The sequence below is a fragment of the Nymphaea colorata genome, chromosome 1 (genome assembly GCF_008831285.2).
Source record: "Nymphaea colorata isolate Beijing-Zhang1983 chromosome 1, ASM883128v2, whole genome shotgun sequence".
Lineage (NCBI taxonomy): Eukaryota > Viridiplantae > Streptophyta > Magnoliopsida > Nymphaeales > Nymphaeaceae > Nymphaea > Nymphaea colorata.
The window spans coordinates 25,553,189-25,570,929 of NC_045138.2; the positions used below are offsets into that span (position 1 = coordinate 25,553,189).

The 17,741-nt window shown below is 39.9% G+C and overlaps 1 protein-coding gene and 1 long non-coding RNA gene across 2 annotated transcripts; both read right to left on the minus strand.

Annotated features, from left to right (window-relative positions):
- Positions 1-4,813: 4,813 nt before the first annotated feature.
- Positions 4,814-7,181, minus strand: LOC116246355 (dof zinc finger protein DOF1.4-like). Its single transcript, XM_031618204.2, has 2 exons — positions 6,613-7,181; positions 4,814-6,403 (listed from the first exon to the last, which is right to left on the minus strand). Exons 1-2 carry the CDS (start codon positions 6,661-6,663, stop codon positions 5,435-5,437), a joined length of 1,020 nt encoding a protein of 339 aa, XP_031474064.1. The 5' UTR covers positions 6,664-7,181; the 3' UTR covers positions 4,814-5,434.
- A 6,811-nt stretch (positions 7,182-13,992) lies between these two features.
- On the minus strand, positions 13,993-15,282 carry LOC126410597 (uncharacterized). The gene is made up of 2 exons (XR_007574854.1): positions 15,224-15,282; positions 13,993-14,321 (listed from the first exon to the last, which is right to left on the minus strand). It is a non-coding gene; the product is annotated as an uncharacterized LOC126410597 (long non-coding RNA).
- Between the last annotated feature and the right edge of the window lie 2,459 nt (positions 15,283-17,741).

Consider the following 17,741-nt stretch of genomic DNA (forward strand, 5'->3'; position numbering starts at 1 on the left):
GGGCACGCGCGATGTTCTGGGCACAGTGACTACAGCGACTCTTCATCCTCCTCCCTGGCCCGCCCCGCCCTCTGGTGTGCCTCGGAATTCCCACCACACCCACTGTGCAAAGTGATGAGAAATGATGAGGACCACACAGCTGGTGCCTCAAATCCCATCTTATATGGATTCTGATCCACGATCTAGATTTCTTGAAATGAAGGGCAACAATTGACGTGTTTGGGACAGTTTTGGCGTGGAGCCAAGATTTACCAAGATTTACCTTGGCATGTAGTTAAGATTTATCACTAAATTAATATATGACACTTTAGTTGATAGGTGTATCGACATTTTAATTGATAGGTATATTGCTCAATCACCTGAAACGGTAGGCAAACCCGCCATTAGGGTCCTCCGGTGAAAATAGGCACTCCTTTGTCAAAAGCTAGGATGAAAAAAGAATGAGCGATTTCGTGTGTTCGCCGTCCCGCTGTCGCCGTGTCTTGGGAAGCTTCTTCGAAGCTGCCCCGTCACATTCATGACATGCGCGTTTGAATCTTGCTTACCTCCAGTCTTCCATGTGCATGGTGATCTAAAATCTTGGGATTTTAGATCCGACGACTTTTTATCGCTCACTTTTATTGCATTGCTCTCTCCGCCGAATTTAAAGAATAATAACGATATAAAATTAAATTCAAAGTTGCTTGACGTTAAATAGATCTTTGATCCTAGAATTCAGATCAGTATGATGTAGAATAACAAGACCGCCTAACTAGAGTACGAGTTTACACATGTTGAAGATATTAATATTAATAAGTATCTATGCAGCTAATTGGCATTGATATTCAGGATAAAGATGAGAGACATAATCCACCCAACTGATCTTTTTTCTTTTTTGAGATTCATTAAATTTGTGGTAGATCCTAATACTTGAACAAAGCAAAGACATGCTGCTTCAAAAAATTGACATTAATCTTGAGGATTTGGCATAAAAATGACACCTACCCAAAAGATTTTAACTGAAAATGTTTGTTTATCGATTTTACATCTTGGTCGATTCTAACAACAGTGACGGACGCTAGTTTTTATTTAATGTGAACATGATTCTGTCATTCCCTGAAACTGTGAGCGTGTTCGTTAAGTTGTTCTTGCTTTCCCGTTTGACAATTTCCTCTGCGTTTGATCATTTAAAATTATCCGGCGACAGCGACCGGTTGAGGAGCCAGAGGAAGATGATTGGGTCCATCGTAGCCAAGTGGTCTACAAACCAAACACATGTTCTATGGCTTTACTTTACAAAAATAATTCTAGGCACATAGATCATAATATTATTGAATCAATTATATATGTATATACACCTTTATTTGATTTTAAATTTTGATACTGTATGATTTCTGGTATATAAAATGTAGGTTGGCAGTGGGAATTCTTGGTCGAGGCTGGACTTAGGTTGCATAAAAGTGGTCAACTGTGCCGGACCTGTGCCTTGCAAAAGCCAATGGCATAAAGTGGCTGGATTCGAGCCGCGTGACACTATTTTTATCAAGCTTAGTCAGTTTTTCTATCTTTCTTTCTTTCCTTGCATGTGGACTCACTAAGGCTGGTAACATGTTGTAAATATTCCAATGTGGAATCACACGCAGGAAAGCATGCAAGCAACGTGCAGGCACACACACACACAGAGAGAAATCATTTTATCTGGGACTTGAAATCGGCTCTCACACAGAAGGGTGTGGGCGAGTCTGGTATACTTTTTGAAAATGTACATTTTTTATTATATCTGGCTGGTTTGAGGTCAGAATGCTTATGAATTGCACATATTGATTGTATTTCCTTTTTGTTGGCCAACTTTCGCTTTTCGATTTGAAAGTACAAAATAAAGAAAAAAAAACTATATCTTCTTCCACAATAGGCTTTAACAAGAACCCCCTAGCTGTTTGAATGGAAATGGAAAAATGTTTTCCAAACAAGTGTTGTCAATATGGTAGTATATTATCTCATATCGGCTGATGCGCATCTTATCGGCCTATGTGCAAAATGGTATCGAGCCAATCGAAATGTGAACAAAACATCGGCAAGCAATTATTATATTTTGTGTTTTTCTTTTATTATTATATTTCATGTTTGTTTTCATGAGTGTTTCTACCTTAATTTTTTGAGTTACAGTAACAATTTATACGGGGCCAAAGGAAACCACTTAGAACTCATATTTTGAGTGAACTTCAAGGCAGTGGAATAAGTACATCGTGGGTCCCTAAATGAAGACCCGAAGACTTTGACAAGCTTTTGGCCGTTCCCACACCGTTTGCGTGACACTTGCAATGAAAGATTTATCTTTCTGCATGACTCAAATATATGAATGGATTAACTTTATTTATGCAAATGTAGTGGGTATATCCAGTTACTAATAGATTTTGGATTCAATCGATTTGGTATGTGCTTTGAATCCGAATTAATCAAGTCTGGCATCTGGCAGGAATTCGATAAAGATCCGACCCGATTACATGTAAATGCCTAAGGCTTTGGATTTTCACTTGAATCCACATCTAAATCCAAAATCTGACTACAGAGTCAGACTAAATCAAACTGGATAAAAAGTGGATTGGACTTAAATTCAAGGCGTTCTCATCCATATCTAGATAACTTGTAATCAATTCACCATGACTTCTGCTCAAAACTTACTGTGGGCACTTGATCTAGTAAATCTGAACTTACCCTCCTGCCTGTCACATTAGGAATCAAGTTAATATAGAATCCGATGGGACGAAAAGTGACAAAATTTGCTCATACCAAATTCAAACAATTTGCAATTCTATCTGCAACTGCCCGGTGCGGGGCTTGTTTGACTTTGAAGTCCTTCCAAACGACTCGTCACATTTCTTTCAAATTAAGGGCCAGCATCTTGTACTCCTTGGAACAAAGATAAGTGCATATGACAAGAGCCAGACGACAACCAAGCCTTCATGAAGAAAGTCTCTCTCTCTCCCTCTCTCTCACATCAACCTCTTTTTACTTTTCTTCGTGGGTTGATATGATGCAATGGCCTAACAGAAGAAATGATCATGTGAAGGACGTCAAGATCAACAACAAAAACATTCTTTATGATAGAAATAAAATCATCTTACAAGTTAATCTCTTGAATGGCTGGCGTTAATTCATGCATTTGCTACATTAGCGTTTTCCATTAATGGTTAGACAGAGCTTCAACTTGGGTATCGTATTCTTGACCTTCTTGAGCTGTAAGGTGAACTGTTGGTTGTGAAAAGATGGAGTAGCTTGTAGATATAGTTTAAATAAAAAAGATGGATCATCTTCCAAAGGAGGCTATTGTTTGGTTTACAGATTGTGAGATCGAATTTTATGGCAGGCGCATCTTGTCAAGAATAGAAGGTTAGGACCATCAACCACGGTTAGAAACACTCCGATATACCAACCTTGTTCTGCCTTTCTAAGTTCATGGAGATGAGCAGGCTTTGAGAATGGAGACTGTAAGGAAGTTATGGTAGATGTTTGCGATTAAATTAAGTCCAGCCTTCGACTAATAACAAACATGTTCAACTGGCCTTTTCAAGCATTTGCAATTCATTTTCCATATTTCCAATTCTAAGCATGGAACGCACTCAAATGCAACTGCCAAGAAGAAGGATGAAGCCTGTCAAGCAGAGGACCAGACTTAATGGGAGAGCCATCTATTTCATGCAAAATTTTAGGCCTATTTGGTGAAGGCTCTGAACAGTGTGCAATCATATTCATGAAGACTGTGCATCTAGTGGTACATGTGGAGTTAGGATTTTGTAATCAATTCCGAGATAGAAAAAGGAAGATCATGAGTTATTGCAGATGAAATAGCATGAGCTTGCCTATAAGAAAAGTACCACGGGCTTTCTTGATCTGGATATTTAAGGAAATTCTCACCATCAATTTGCGAATGAACCATAATTAATTGACTTGGACTGTCTTCAATGATAATGTTACCAATGTACTCAGCTTTAACTTAATGACTCAAAATGACGAAAGGTATGGTCTAGACAGCTGGTGAATATAGCTAGGTCCAGGTGGTACAGATATTATTGAACAAGGTACATTCAAAAGCTGTGCTAAAGACCATTGCAGGTTCTTCCTTTTCCTTCTCAATCTTTATTTTGGCAATGTAAGGTCAGGAAGGTCTGTGTTAAGAAGCACAGCTTGGACATCTAACTCGTAATCTCTTTCAACCGAAGGTCTGAAGTCCAGCCCAGTAGTCAAGTGAAGGAAGCTCTTGCTGATGCGCTTAGAGTCTTCTAAAAGCTGCTTCGGAGAGTGGCATGTCAGTTTAGGGTGCTAACATACAAAAGGTACTTCAATAGAAGTTGCACTTCTATGCACATGGCAACAAATACAACACCATGGTACCATCAAGAAGGAACGACGTCAAATTGGAATGCTCAGACAAAAATGCTTGCTAAATGTCAAACAGACCACATTGATACTGCTATGGGTTTGTAGAGTAAAAACCATCACCACCTCTCTAGGTTCTGCTCAATTATGAAAGACTGGTACTAGCACGCAAGTCAGACTAGTAACAGTGGCAGTGTGAAGATATCAGCAATGGCATCACCATAGTAATGAATAAAGCTGAATAAAGCTGTTCGAAATGGAAACTTGCATCCATTATATTGATTTCATCAACAAAAGTTGCTTTCAATGGAACTGTAACAGCCAATTACTGCTACGAGGCACAATCTTCCATGCATGAAGATGGTCACAAAAAGGAAAAGGAAAAAGCAAGACATTCAAAATAAACGTTCATCTGTCACTGCTGATTAAAGATTAAAAAGAAAGCCAAGCTCATGCATTCTCTTCATGGCATGAAAGAAAGATCTTATTCCAAATCTTCTCATGATACATCAGTAAGACTGACTGAGGTTGAGACTAAACATTAGCCTCACTCCACCAACACCAAGAAAACCAACGACAACATTGTCCCGATACAAATTTAAAAAGGAATATGTCAGGCACAAGTTTATGTACAAAGAAACATAGTCGATGGAGATCAAAGGAAAGAAAATGATCAAGAATTAGACAAACCAATCTTCCTCAATCTTCTTCCTCTAACTGAACGTTCCAAATCCACCAGCAGAAAAGGATCCGAGGTTCCTCTCAGTGCAAATCTCCAACAAATTGCAGCTGACATGAGCGCTCCGATCCAGGCTTCACCCGTCTTTTCTTCTTTAGCTTTCTTTTGACAGTAATATTTGGACTCACTTTCACACAGAATCTAGAACAACACCATCCTTAAAACCTCTCTATACCTAAAGAAAGTTTTCATGAAAAAGAAAACACCAAAAAGATCGACTAGAAAAAGGAGGGAGATGGACTGAAGAAAGCCACACCAAAAGGGTCCATAGTTTGTAAGTAACTCAACGTGGTTATGTTTATCTTTCTTCTTCTTCTCCTCTCGCCCCCAACTTCATTCCTACATCAAAGAAGCTATACTTGACCCATAATTTGTAACATCAGGCCATGACCCAACGCTTGGGTTCCAATAAAGAGATGGTTCATTGTTATTGGTCCCAAACATGGCCTGATTCGATACATGCCACTCTAAGTGACCCATGCGCTTGCCGTCCTCCTCGATCTTCACGCTCAAATTTCTCAAATTTTCTTCACTCACCTTTGGTTGAGTGCCACTGTTGCTCAATTCCTCCAGCGGTAGAAAAAAATTCTGCTGTTGGACATGTCTCCATGGACCTTCTGACAGAATACTGCTTGAGAAATTACCGCTGAGGCCATCAAGAGGCTGACCCAGATGAGAAAACGTGGTTGGGAATAGAGAAGATGCCCCAGAAATTTGACTTATGCCGCTAAACCCATTGTGATCCTGCAGGAAATTGCACTCAAGGGCGTTCTCCTTTGCAGGAAAGCCTGCCCCAGAAGAGAGAACAGACTTTAGCGATGACACAAGAGAGCTGTTGATATGAAATTCATGGTTAAGAAAAGTTGGGTTTTGGAGAGGACTGCTGGTTGTGGTGGCTGTTGCAGAAGTGCTAGTGGGCAAGGATGAGAGTGGTGGTGTTGGTGGTAGGGTTGGTTGGGAAGAAGATGTTGCATTTGATGGCACCAGTGCTGTGGTCTTGAGATGAGAAGAAGGGCCGCCATGGTCAAAGGTCGTGGTTCTCTTCACCCGTTTGTTCTTCCTGCAGCCACCACCCACAGGAACATTCCTCAGCGTTCCCCCTCTGGTCCAATAACGCTTGCATGTCTTGCAGAAGTGTCTGGGCTGGGAGAGGCTGTAGTTGTTGTAGTAGCAGAACTTGGTGTTTGAGGAATCACATCTGGGGCACTTGAGGGCAGAATCAGCTGGGTTTTTAATACCTGCTGCCTGTTCCATGACCCTGGAGGACGAGGAAGAAGATGGCGATGGCATCAAGCCCCTCTCCTGAATCTGAAACGTAAGGAGAAAAGAAAGGAGATGTTTTAGTAGTAAATTTCAGCAGACAAGCAACATAGAGAGAAAAAAAGAGGAAGAAAAATCACGAAAGAAACATGAAAGCACATATTCGATTCCAAGGACTAGAAAACAAAGGGATTGATGTCGAGAGTTGATGAAAGAGAGAGAATAGAATTAGAGAAAGCAATTAAATGAGGACGTACCTGTGGCCACTGAGAGGAGTCCACGCAAAGCTGTGAGGATGTTATCACCATTATTTTCGTTTCTTTTTTCTGATCTTGCTCGTTGTAATCCTTGCCTACTTGTGTGTGTAGAGGGAGGAAGAGAAAGAACCGTGAGAAGGATATGCAGGACGAGAGAGAGAGAGAGAGAGAGAGAGAGAAGTTCTTAGTGGAATAAGGTGAAGAAGAAGACGTGTTCTAAAAGGAATCGTTGAACGTCGTGTAAGCCGACAAGAGGTGGGGGGAGGGGTGGCGGGTGGGAGTGAGACGCCCAATCCTTCCAAACTGCAATCAGGGGTCGGGACGGGCGAAGCGTTTGTTTTCAATGTGGGGACGATGACTGCTATGGCTTATTCCTTGAAATGACGTTTGTCTATGATGGGTCCCCTCCTTTCCTCTCCTCTACGCTGCTTCTGCCGCTTTCTCCCCTTCTCTTTCTCTACTTCATCCAGGACAAAACTACCGACCTCTTACATACACGTACGCAGAAGCGGGAGACGGGAGAGAGAGAGAGAGAGTTCTGCTTCTTTTGATCCAATGATGGTGGGTTTTTAATAGTTACTGGCTGAGTTAAGAGAGAGGGAGAGACAGTGGGTGTGCTTTGTTCATGTGATCCAAGATAGTGCATTTCTAAAATAGTTACCTCTCGCCTAGAGAGAGAGAGAGAGAGAGAGAAGGTGAGAGTGTTTTATTCTGGTCCAAACTCCAAAGATGAGTGGGTTTTTGAAAGCTGCTGGCGGGAGAGAGAGAGAGAGAGTTCTATTCTTTTTGTTTTTATAGGTCGAGGAGGGGGCGAAAGAAGGAATCCCCAAGAAAACAAAGCCCGAGGGCAAGAGAACAAATCCTGCGTCGCTTCTGCTCAGTTTAAACAAACACAGAATTTGGCAGCCATGTAACAGTCTCCCATCTTGCTCAGAGAACAACCAGATTTAAAACAACCAAAGAAGGTGGTAGCGGAGAAATAACAATTTGCAGAGAGAGAGAGAGAGAGGCCACCCTTTTCATCTCCCGCCCCACCCCCATGTGGGCAGCTAAGCACTTAGCTCAAAAGCATGATGCTCTTGGGGAACAAATGGATTTTGTAGTCTCCCGAGGGATCTACCCCCCTAGAAACCCTTCCCTTCAATTATTCTCTCCCCCCCACTGGGGACGAAGTCAGGAAATCCTTTGTTTAATCACGTATAATTTACTTTATGTAAACAAAGAAACTATTACGCAAATGTGGTGGCCGTATAGTTTACTGTGTACGCAGTAGAAGTACTGCCGTATGAAGATATAGACATAGGAGTTTCTGAATTCAGAGGATTCTGTTGAAAAACGAGAGAGAGGTGCATGTAGTTTGAGAAGGAAAGAATGTCGGTCCATCGAGCGGTGGGCAGTGGATCATCCACGGGGTCCCACATTCCACCACCTAGCTAGGTCTTCCATAGCAGAGATTCCCCACCCCCGTTTCACATTAAGCCACAGTGGCTAGCAACCTACTTAGTTAGGGCACTACATACCGAATCAAATGGGACAAATGGGTAAGTTGTGTGCGACAACGCAGTCATTCCAAAGAATAGCCTGCATCAAATCTGCACCGAAAATCTAAGAAATCTGCTTCCTCCATGATCCATCCACTAATGGCCATTTATAATTTTGCTTTGCTGCTAATACGATCACATCAGTTTTGACATAAGGCCCATATTCTTAGAACTAATTAGAAGCTCGCTTGGAAACTGCCACTCAATCAATCTTTTCTTCTTCTTTTTTTTTCTCCCTAACACGAGGCAGAAACAGATTTAACGAAAAACACATTTTCCTTAAAGCACCTAAACATGGTTCATGTGGAAAGTTGGCAACAACAACAACGGCCAACTTCCGACAGGTGGACCGGACGGCACGTGGAAGCTTCAGGCGGTGCCGTCTGCTCTAATTATTAGGTTTAGATCATGTTAAAACACAGTTAAGATGCTGATTAGAGGAGCACAAGAATGCAGCGCAGGGTAAGGCTTTAGTGGAAGGTGAATAAGATGTGTGTGTGTGTGTGTGTGTGTGGGCAGAGAGGGATGAAGAGGACGAGGGAAGGCACATGATAAGGGGCCAGGGGCAGCCGACTCCGTCAGCAGGCCACGAGGTGCTCCCCAATTTGGGAAGCTGCCCCCCCAGGTAGCACGTGATCCACCAGCCAGTTTATTCCAAAGAGGCGTTGTCCTACTGAGCCCTCCCTTGCTGCGCTGCATATGCCCCGCCAAGCATGTCTTTGACATCCAACGGCCAACATGTCATCTTTTATTAAATTATCATTATGAATGTTAAAGATATCATTCCTTTTAGGTTTATATATACCCATCCAGTAGTTCTAGGTTTTTCTTTTTCTTTGTAAGTCTGACAGAACAAATGAATTTGAAATATTTGAAACCTAGAAACAAAGAAGAACATTTTCTTGATATCTACAAACTGCACCTTATGGGCTCAACAAGTTTAAGGCCATTGATTTTTTCTCTTATCAATATGCACATCAAAGTTCTATTTTGACGTGGTTATGTAAATTCATCTATACAGTTAGATTTGGCAAGAATACTGCACAGTGGTAGCACGCTGATAGCGCATTAGACAGCAAATGAATAAGATATGTGTACACATAGAGAGAGAGAGAGAGTTTTCGGTCCTGGTATCATTATCTTATTTCACTATCACTAGCTCATCCCCAAAAGAACTCATTTGAAGGCTTTCTTTCTTTAACTCACAAATGTGCATTCCGATTATTAAAAGCTACAGTGGAACACTAGAAGTTTTCAGTGCGCAAAACAGATTTTACAAAGATACGACAATTGATGACATACAAATTTTTTAAATTGTGTAGAATAACACCTTCCCATGATTACCGAATTTGCTCAAGAGAAATAATCATAGATATATTTTGGAGAAAGAACGACAAGGATGACCTAAGATTTGTGAGGCACAACGAATTTCTTTCCACGGACAAATATTTCAAAGGTGGGGAGGAGGGGGACCATGAATCAAAACCTAACACCCATCATTCAATCCCAATGCAGACGACAAAGATCTCACTGGATTTCTTTTTCTTTTTAATACGTCCAATAGTTTATCAAGATCATCCCTACTCACATTCTTAACCCCTTGCTTTTTATTATTTTTCTATTGATTGCCAGTGTGTGTAAAGAAATTGCAGGAGTCGTCACGGTTGCATTCTTGGGAGATGGGCCCCAAATTGCCTGGTCTTCTGCCAATTGGTATCATTATATAGATATATATATAATGAAAGAAGTAAAAAAAAAATTCCTTTGTGAATTCTGGATGGGGATGATATGGTCCATCGAATTCAACGTTGGGGTGCGTCTTCTAGTGCCTTCTTAAGGGGATTTTGTGATGAGGGGTAGTGGAGTTGCGTCAGAGACATACCACGTAATAAGATTATGAAATTGGGAAGTTGGAAGCCACCTGCAGCGATGCAAAACCATTGTTTTTTTTTTTTTTTCTTGAAGAATAAGAAAATCTGATAAAAGAATATGCGTTACCTGCCAAAAAGACGAATAGAAAATTGTTTTTTCAGTTTGGGGAGATGGGGAGGAAATTCGGGGCCTCTCTCTCTCTCTCTCTCTGTGCCTGTCTCTGTCCACTAGACACGCCGGTTCTCTCCTGAAAATAAATGATAGCGAGTGGATGTCTCCGACTAGTGTGATTTCTCATCACTCCAGGATAATGGATTACTTGCACTTGGAAGCTACGCACCTGTATAGCAATCATGCCCCCAAAGACTAATGTCTCTCTCTCTCTCTAAGTTTGAGAAAACAATAACTGCCGTATAGATCTTTCTCTGGGGTTCATAGGCGACTCATAGGGACTAACCGTATAATCTTGCTTTCTTCTGATGTAGGTTTCAACAGATATTGAGAAACTAAAAACGCGATGTTTTAAAGCAGCAGTTATAAACGCGATGTTTTTAAGCAGCAGTTATTATTTGATTTGATTTGATCCAGCGTTGTCTAAATATCTATAAAGATGCTGAAACCTCTGTCTTCGTGTGCTCTTACTTTCCAAGCACGTTATGTTCCAAAAAATCTTGGATAACTTGAACACTTCCTTTCGAGGTGCTTCAAAATTATACTTACAGAGGCCTTAGCTTCATCTTGAAATAATAGATGTATTTACCACACCTTGCTTGGTAGAAAGCACGTACTGGATTAGGATGGTATTAATGAAGATGGGTACAATAGGATCAAGGTTGACATAGCACGAGAACAAAGGGAAGGATGTTTCTGGGAGTTGGAGACCTTCAAGCTGAGAAAGGTCAAAAGGATAATACCTGGAGTGTCTCTTGGCATGGACTGGTGCAGATGTGCCTAACCAACCCCAGCTTGTCAACAAAATGAAAACAAAACAAGAGATCTTCAATATAGAATGAAGATGAGAAAAGTAAGATGATAAAGCAATTGTCAACGACATTCGCAAGAAAATATAGTTGATAATGACCCATCTCTACCCGTCTCCACCCTCATCAACCTTCTCGCCTTTCAACTCCATGCCCATACAGCCAAAGGAGCAAGTAGGGTAGGTTGAAGTCCTTAACACATAACTCCACTACCAACATCAATGTAAGCATGTTTCTTAGTAAATAAGCAATGACAAATACATATTATACCTGTTGGTTTGCATCATCCTTTAAAACACGTTCTCCAGACACATTCCTAACGTGTACATAAATTAGAAACACCTTTTTGGACTCTGCATGTGGTCTGTGGGCTTATGCATGTGCGTATGTCCATGTATGTCCTATTTTACAAGTTCACGTAACATGTCTGGTAAATTTATTCTTAGCCAATTATTTGCAAAAGAAAATGACTAGGAGTTTTCTTACACACGGATCATTGCATGTGGCTGCTGCTGCTTTAAAGCCTGCCATTCAGGCACTCGTGGTGGCTTCTCCATTATCTGTTACTAACTGCCACACCTTTGCAAAAGAAAAATCGATGAACTTAATGAGAGTTGCTAGTAAATGAGAAGGATCAGAAACCGATACATGAGGGGGAATCGAGGAAGAAAATGCCTTGAAAAGTATTACAAGAGCATAAGCGGTTGATTGAATGAAGTGGGTTTAACTTTTAAGCAGGAAATGAATGGAAGGCAGAGAAGCAAATTGGGGAGGAAGCTTGCCTCCTAATAACTCCAGAATTTAGCAAGAGATTGCTAAGCAGGGAATTAGTATCTATGGTTTTAATGTTACAAAAGGGAAGCCATCCTCCGGAAAAGTAATTTTGTTGCCTATGCTGGATGGGAAAGTTGAGAGTGGGAAACAATATCTTTTCTCCCAAACATTACTAACAAAAGAGAATTTTTATAATAAATATCTCCTAGGAACTTAAACTCTCTCTCTATAATAAATATCTCCTAGAAACTTAAACTCTCTCTCTCTCTCTCTCTCTCTCTCTCTCTCTCTCTCTCTCTTCAGCCCCTCCTTTTTTAATGGACACAAAAACTTTTCTCCTTCATCCAGCAGAGAAATAGGAAATTCAAGAATACAACAAGCTCCTTATTTTTCTTTTTTCTCTCCCTTCAACCTATAGATTAGCTTCTCAGTTCTCGCCGAAAACCACAAGCCACATATTTGTTGACACGCCTCAACTGATAACTCCACTTTAGCAAGTTCATGTGCGTAACACCTCCATTTATTTTTCAACGTATTTCTGCCATGTCATTAGCATGTCAAAGTATCATCAAACAGAAAGCCATCATGTAGCTTTTTTATGCTTGTGGTCTTTTCTTCACTCTTCTTTACATTGCCATAGTTTTGAAAAGGTGTTTCACATAAGGAAAGAAAATGAGAATACTTGTCAAAACTCAAAACGCATTTTGAGACCATATAGGCTGTGGTCCAAACATCATAGGCTCTTGTTCTTGTTGACGAATTTTCTTTGCTTCATAAAATTCCTGCTGTTCTACATTATCTTGGAGAGAGTAGATCACAGTGCAAATCCAAATATTTCACTTGTCACAATCATGCCATAAAAATATATTAATTGAACTAAACAAATTAAAGCAGGAAACATGCTTATAATAACTATCTACATCATTCTGTCATTAGTGTCCGATTCCATGCTCAAAAGACAACTCTGCATGTGCCTTATTATTTCAAGAAGTCTAACAGCCTCGTCAAGATAGATCCTACCATACAAAACAAGGGTGATATCCCTTGCGCACCAGAAGTCCCGTCACTTTGGTATGCCAGCAATGGATGCATGCTCCAGGCATTCAAACCTACAACTCTTAATTTGGAGGCTTCAGGCAAACCCATATAGCCAGGTGTAAGCAATTCTTACAAGAAGAAGAGTAGAAGACCTTGTTCATTAATAACTAAGCAAGCTTGGTTGGGCTACCTAGTAGCTCTTTTAACATGGTAAACTTGAAACCAAAACCAATTTATGTAGGCCCAAGCGCAATGCTAGGCTAATCAATTTTAATACATATATACAAGCCAAAACCAAGTGAAACAAAGTGCAAATCATTTGTCATGGAAAAAGGGCTAGCTGAGTGTTTGGATTCTCATCCCAAAAGGGTTCAGCAACACGGAAACAAGATATACACAACCTCTTATGACTTCATAGCAATGTTGGTGCAGAATAGCATAAAAATTGTTGAGACTGTCACCTTAAGAAGTACAAGCTCATCATCCCTAGTATTGACATCACTTGCCACAAAAGTATGTGTTTGCAAAGAAAACACATTTTCTTGAGCTCCAAGAGTTTGACAGAAAGGCACATCGAATTGTAATATCTCCCGAGTAGGAACCAGAGTAAAAGTCAACTCAGAAGAATGAATTTTGCTCCCTTTGACAAGTTTCAATAAAAGGCATCCAACATATTCACATAAAAGAGCTCAACAGGACATATAGTACGGCACATTTGAAATATATGCAGTTACGGCACAGTAATTTAATAGCCTCTAGCTTCTGTTTGAGTAAAACAAAGACGACCATGAGAAATATTTTCAACTATGCAACAAGCAACGAAAATCTGCCTCGCCTAAAGTCAATTAGAAGTCAGCAATATAAACTAGAAGAACCGCTTCCACCAAGACCAGTTAGGAAGACAATCAAAAGTATCTTGACATCAAGTTGTTAATTATTGGATCCTGCACCTTATTAATTCAGCCAGAAAATACATAAAATTCTCTTCAAATGACATCGTAGACCCAACTGGAGGAGAAAAAAGTAGATGGGGAAGCATTTGTCAAAGGGCCTTTGCATGAGATGTCAAAAGAGTGGCTGTCTGAGATGTCTTTCAAAAGAGATAATGAAGAAAAGGGCGCACACTGTAATAATTTACATAACTAGAAGCAAAACAGCATATATGAGAATAGAAAGAAAATCAAGAAATGAGCCAAAATTTTTTCAACACGCCAACAGCCTTACATCACAAACCTCAAAATCAAGAGTGCTCCTCTGATTTACATTATGCATCTCTTTCTCCACAACTCTCTCGATTGCCTCCAAATATCTAAAAGCTAGCCAATCATGCAGGTCAAGTAGATCAAGCCAATTATTGGCAGCAAACCAGACACAGGAAAAGGCATGGCGACTCATTCCTTTTAGACAGTACATACCCCCGGATTCAACCATCTATGCTCTGCTGCTTCATAGGTCCAATACATCTTTCGTTACCAGGTGATCAAGGAAAGAAAGAATTCAATACCTACCAATAAGCACCTTGTATGTGTTCAAGAAAGTGATATAGTGGAAGGGCAGGGAATACAGTTTGCAAATATGATCAAAATAAAAAGTATCCAGCACCATAACTCACAAGATTGTAGACCAAAAAAAAAATCCTTGGAAATATTAGAAAAGTTGAACATACGCATATCTAACTAATTTGGACAGTTAGAAGTTCTTCTAATCTAAACCTAGGTCAATAGTTGATAAAATTATTAGGTAATGTAAATGCAATCAGAAAATACAACCACAAAGATACGAATAGCATGCTGGATCAGGCAAGGGGGTTCAATGTGGATGGTGATCATGGATTTTCGATCAAAATAATCTATGTTTTATTTAAGAACTTGACTTAAGAGGCTCCAGTGAATGAAACAACTATAATACCACCAGAGTTTCAAGAGAAGGACCTTCCACGCACAAACGGTAAATGAGTCGCATGGTTAGCACCTGGCTTATTGCCATAGAATCTTGAAAGTGGCAGTATACAAGATTTGCAAAGATACAAATAACATGGCAGCAAAAGATGAGAAGTTTCCAATAAGGTAAAAATGAGTTCAAAATCACGAAAGTTCGTTCTTAAATTTCAAATCTTCATGATGTTCTTCAAAGACTCGAGCCAGAACTGCGGCAATAAACGACAGGGAGAAAAGGAAATGACATCTCAGTGGCGCCACCAAATAAAACTAAAAAAAAAAAAACCCAAAACAGGGAAGAATGCGAAAGAACGAGCAGAGAAGGAAGAGGGAGATATCAAGAGAGATAAACCACAGGCGAAACTTCCATTAAACGAAATGGAAAACCAGCAAGCAACTAGCAGGACACCAAAAGCTAGACCGAAAAAGAAGATCAAGAAGAAGACAACGAGCTCGAAGCAATCGAAACCTCGATCGCGTATTTGGAAGGACTCCCTTCCCTTCTCCCGCGCTCTCCATCTGGCTTTCCCTCTCCCTCCATCAGTTTGGGAATTGGGAGAGGGCGCGAAACCTGCGATACTAAATGCTCCGCTCAGTTACGGGTCGAGTATCTGGTTAACCCGAAATCCAACATGCGTTGATAAACGGGAAGCCATGGATAACCCGGCCCCTCTCAATTTTTTTGATTGAAATATCAGCTTTAACGTGTCGTCCAAAATCTGCGTCAGACAATCACGTAGCGGAGCTGCTTGTTGGGCAGGGTGGGCCACTGTCCACACCAGCCCATGAAAAATGGCATTATAATGTGTCAATATTACATTATTATGACTCCACAATTATATAGAAGTCTTGGCTCTGCCATTGGTTAAATTAAATGACATATTGACGTGAAATTACTTACATTGATGGATTTTTTTTTGTGAGTGGGTATATCTAGTGATGAATTCATTAATTTCTAACAGCTTGTTGAAGATGGTAGAAATTTGTTAATGTGGTAAAACTGGTTTGGTAGCTTTCATATTGAAGAACTACCGCACCTTTTTTTTTTTTTCCTACCATGAGGTTATGTGTTGGCCTCTAACACATTGTTTTGGTAGCGGCAGTAAATGAAAACCGCCGACAAACACATACGACCTATATATGTCAGCTTACAAGTAAGTTCGAAGTGGCTTTCATGCACTTAGTTGCTCTTAGAATACATGGAAACTTTGCCCAGACATGAAGAAATTTCCCAGCATATTTAGGCAGCAAAATACATGTACTTAACACCACTTTTCTAATTTTATACGGATTCGCCCATAATTGGGATCGCGTTCAATAAGAAAACATTGTGTTCTTAGAACATACCAATTAAGAAATCAGGTTGGATTCATATAAGATTTAGTATTAAATGTCATATAATTCGTTGTTCATAAATCTTGAAACTTGGTTCTTAACACATTGTATTGCAGCTCGGATTCAATTTAAAAGTGACATTTAAATTCGGATGTAAATTTCAAATTCAGATTATGAATTTGGATATGGTATTACACTTTTTCATTTGTCATGGACTCCCAATATGTGACTATCGAAAAAGCAGATATGGTTAAGAATGCATCTTATTCAAATCGAATCTATTGACATCCCAGATACACGACCCAAAAACATTAGTTTTTGTTGAGTTAATTCCTACAAAATCTATTAAAATGGAGAAAAAAAAAAGAAGGCAGAGCGCCGAAATCACAAAAGCCTATACAGTAAGGACCCCCAACAAATTATAGAAGGCCATGCATAAAATTGTAGTAATTCGAGCACTTGGATTGAAGGACTGTTAGGAATAGATATAGATCTTCCATAGGAAGACAAATTGAAATGTCCAAAGTTTTGGAGAATATAAATAAGTTTCCTTAATTTTGCTCTACCTAATGATGGAACCCGAAATGTTTGGCTAAGAGGCACTAGTAGGCTAAAACTTAAAGGGTTAATTGTCGGGGCAAAGCTAGAAATTTTTGCCTATAAGGCAATAAATATATATGTACAAATTTTCAATTGGCATCGGGGCAGTGACCCAAGTCTCATGGGGCTGATCCATATCATTAAACCCAAACCTACCTAGATCCAATCATTAAAAGCAAGGTTTTAAAGTGGGCTCCATTGGGCATACGCCCTACGCAGCCCTCTCCTACCTCTGCTCCGGGTGCTTGTGCATAAACAAAAGCAAATAAAGATATAGACATGCATAAATATGACAATTTTTATGGGCTGGTGCGAGCAATGGCCAACCTCATGTTTTACCCCATGTTCCTCCCTTGGGATCACCAGACAGAGATCCTCAATTAAGAAATGGGAGACCACTAGGGCAACGCACCACTGCAGATACTATAACACTATATATGTTCTTGTTTCAAATGGAGCCATTATGTCAAATGTTTGATTGTGAAATGTAAAGTCATCTATTACTATCTTATGTTCTTTCACTAATAATCAATTTGTTCTCCAAATATTTATTTGATGAACATGCATTTTAGGTAGGAACACAATATTCTTGCTAAACACATTAGGGAAATTTCTTGGTGCTTTTGATCTGTTTTTTAATGCGGTGATGGTGCACCCAATGTGAACAAATATATAACCAACATATAGCATTTTGATTTTATGAAAGAAAATTTCCGAACTCTTCGGCATGGCGGAAAAGGACTCAATATCTTAACTTTTATTGAGAATGATATATATATATAGACCCCGGAGCATTACTCTGTTCGAGTACTGACTCCGGCCTCTCGGGAAGGAGAACCGGCACGCCCACCGAGAAACGAGTCTCCACCCCGTCGGCGTTCTTATTGGATATAAATGAAATGGTATATGTTGAATCAGATCACGAGGATTGGCATTTCTTATTCTGATGGTGATTTTAAAATATATATCAATTAGGTTTTAAGAAGAAAGGAAATAAAAGGTTGGTAGAAATGAGTTAATATCAAAATCCAGCATTTCCAATATTAATAGGT

Coding starts and splice junctions, on each gene's coding strand:
- LOC116246355 (XM_031618204.2), bottom strand. CDS start 6,663: ATGGTGATAACATCCTCACAGCTTTGCGTGGACTCCTCTCAGTGGCCA. Junction 6,404..6,612: donor ACTCCTCTCAGTGGCCACAG/GTACGTCCTCAT, acceptor CTTACGTTTCAG/ATTCAGGAGAGGGGCTTGAT.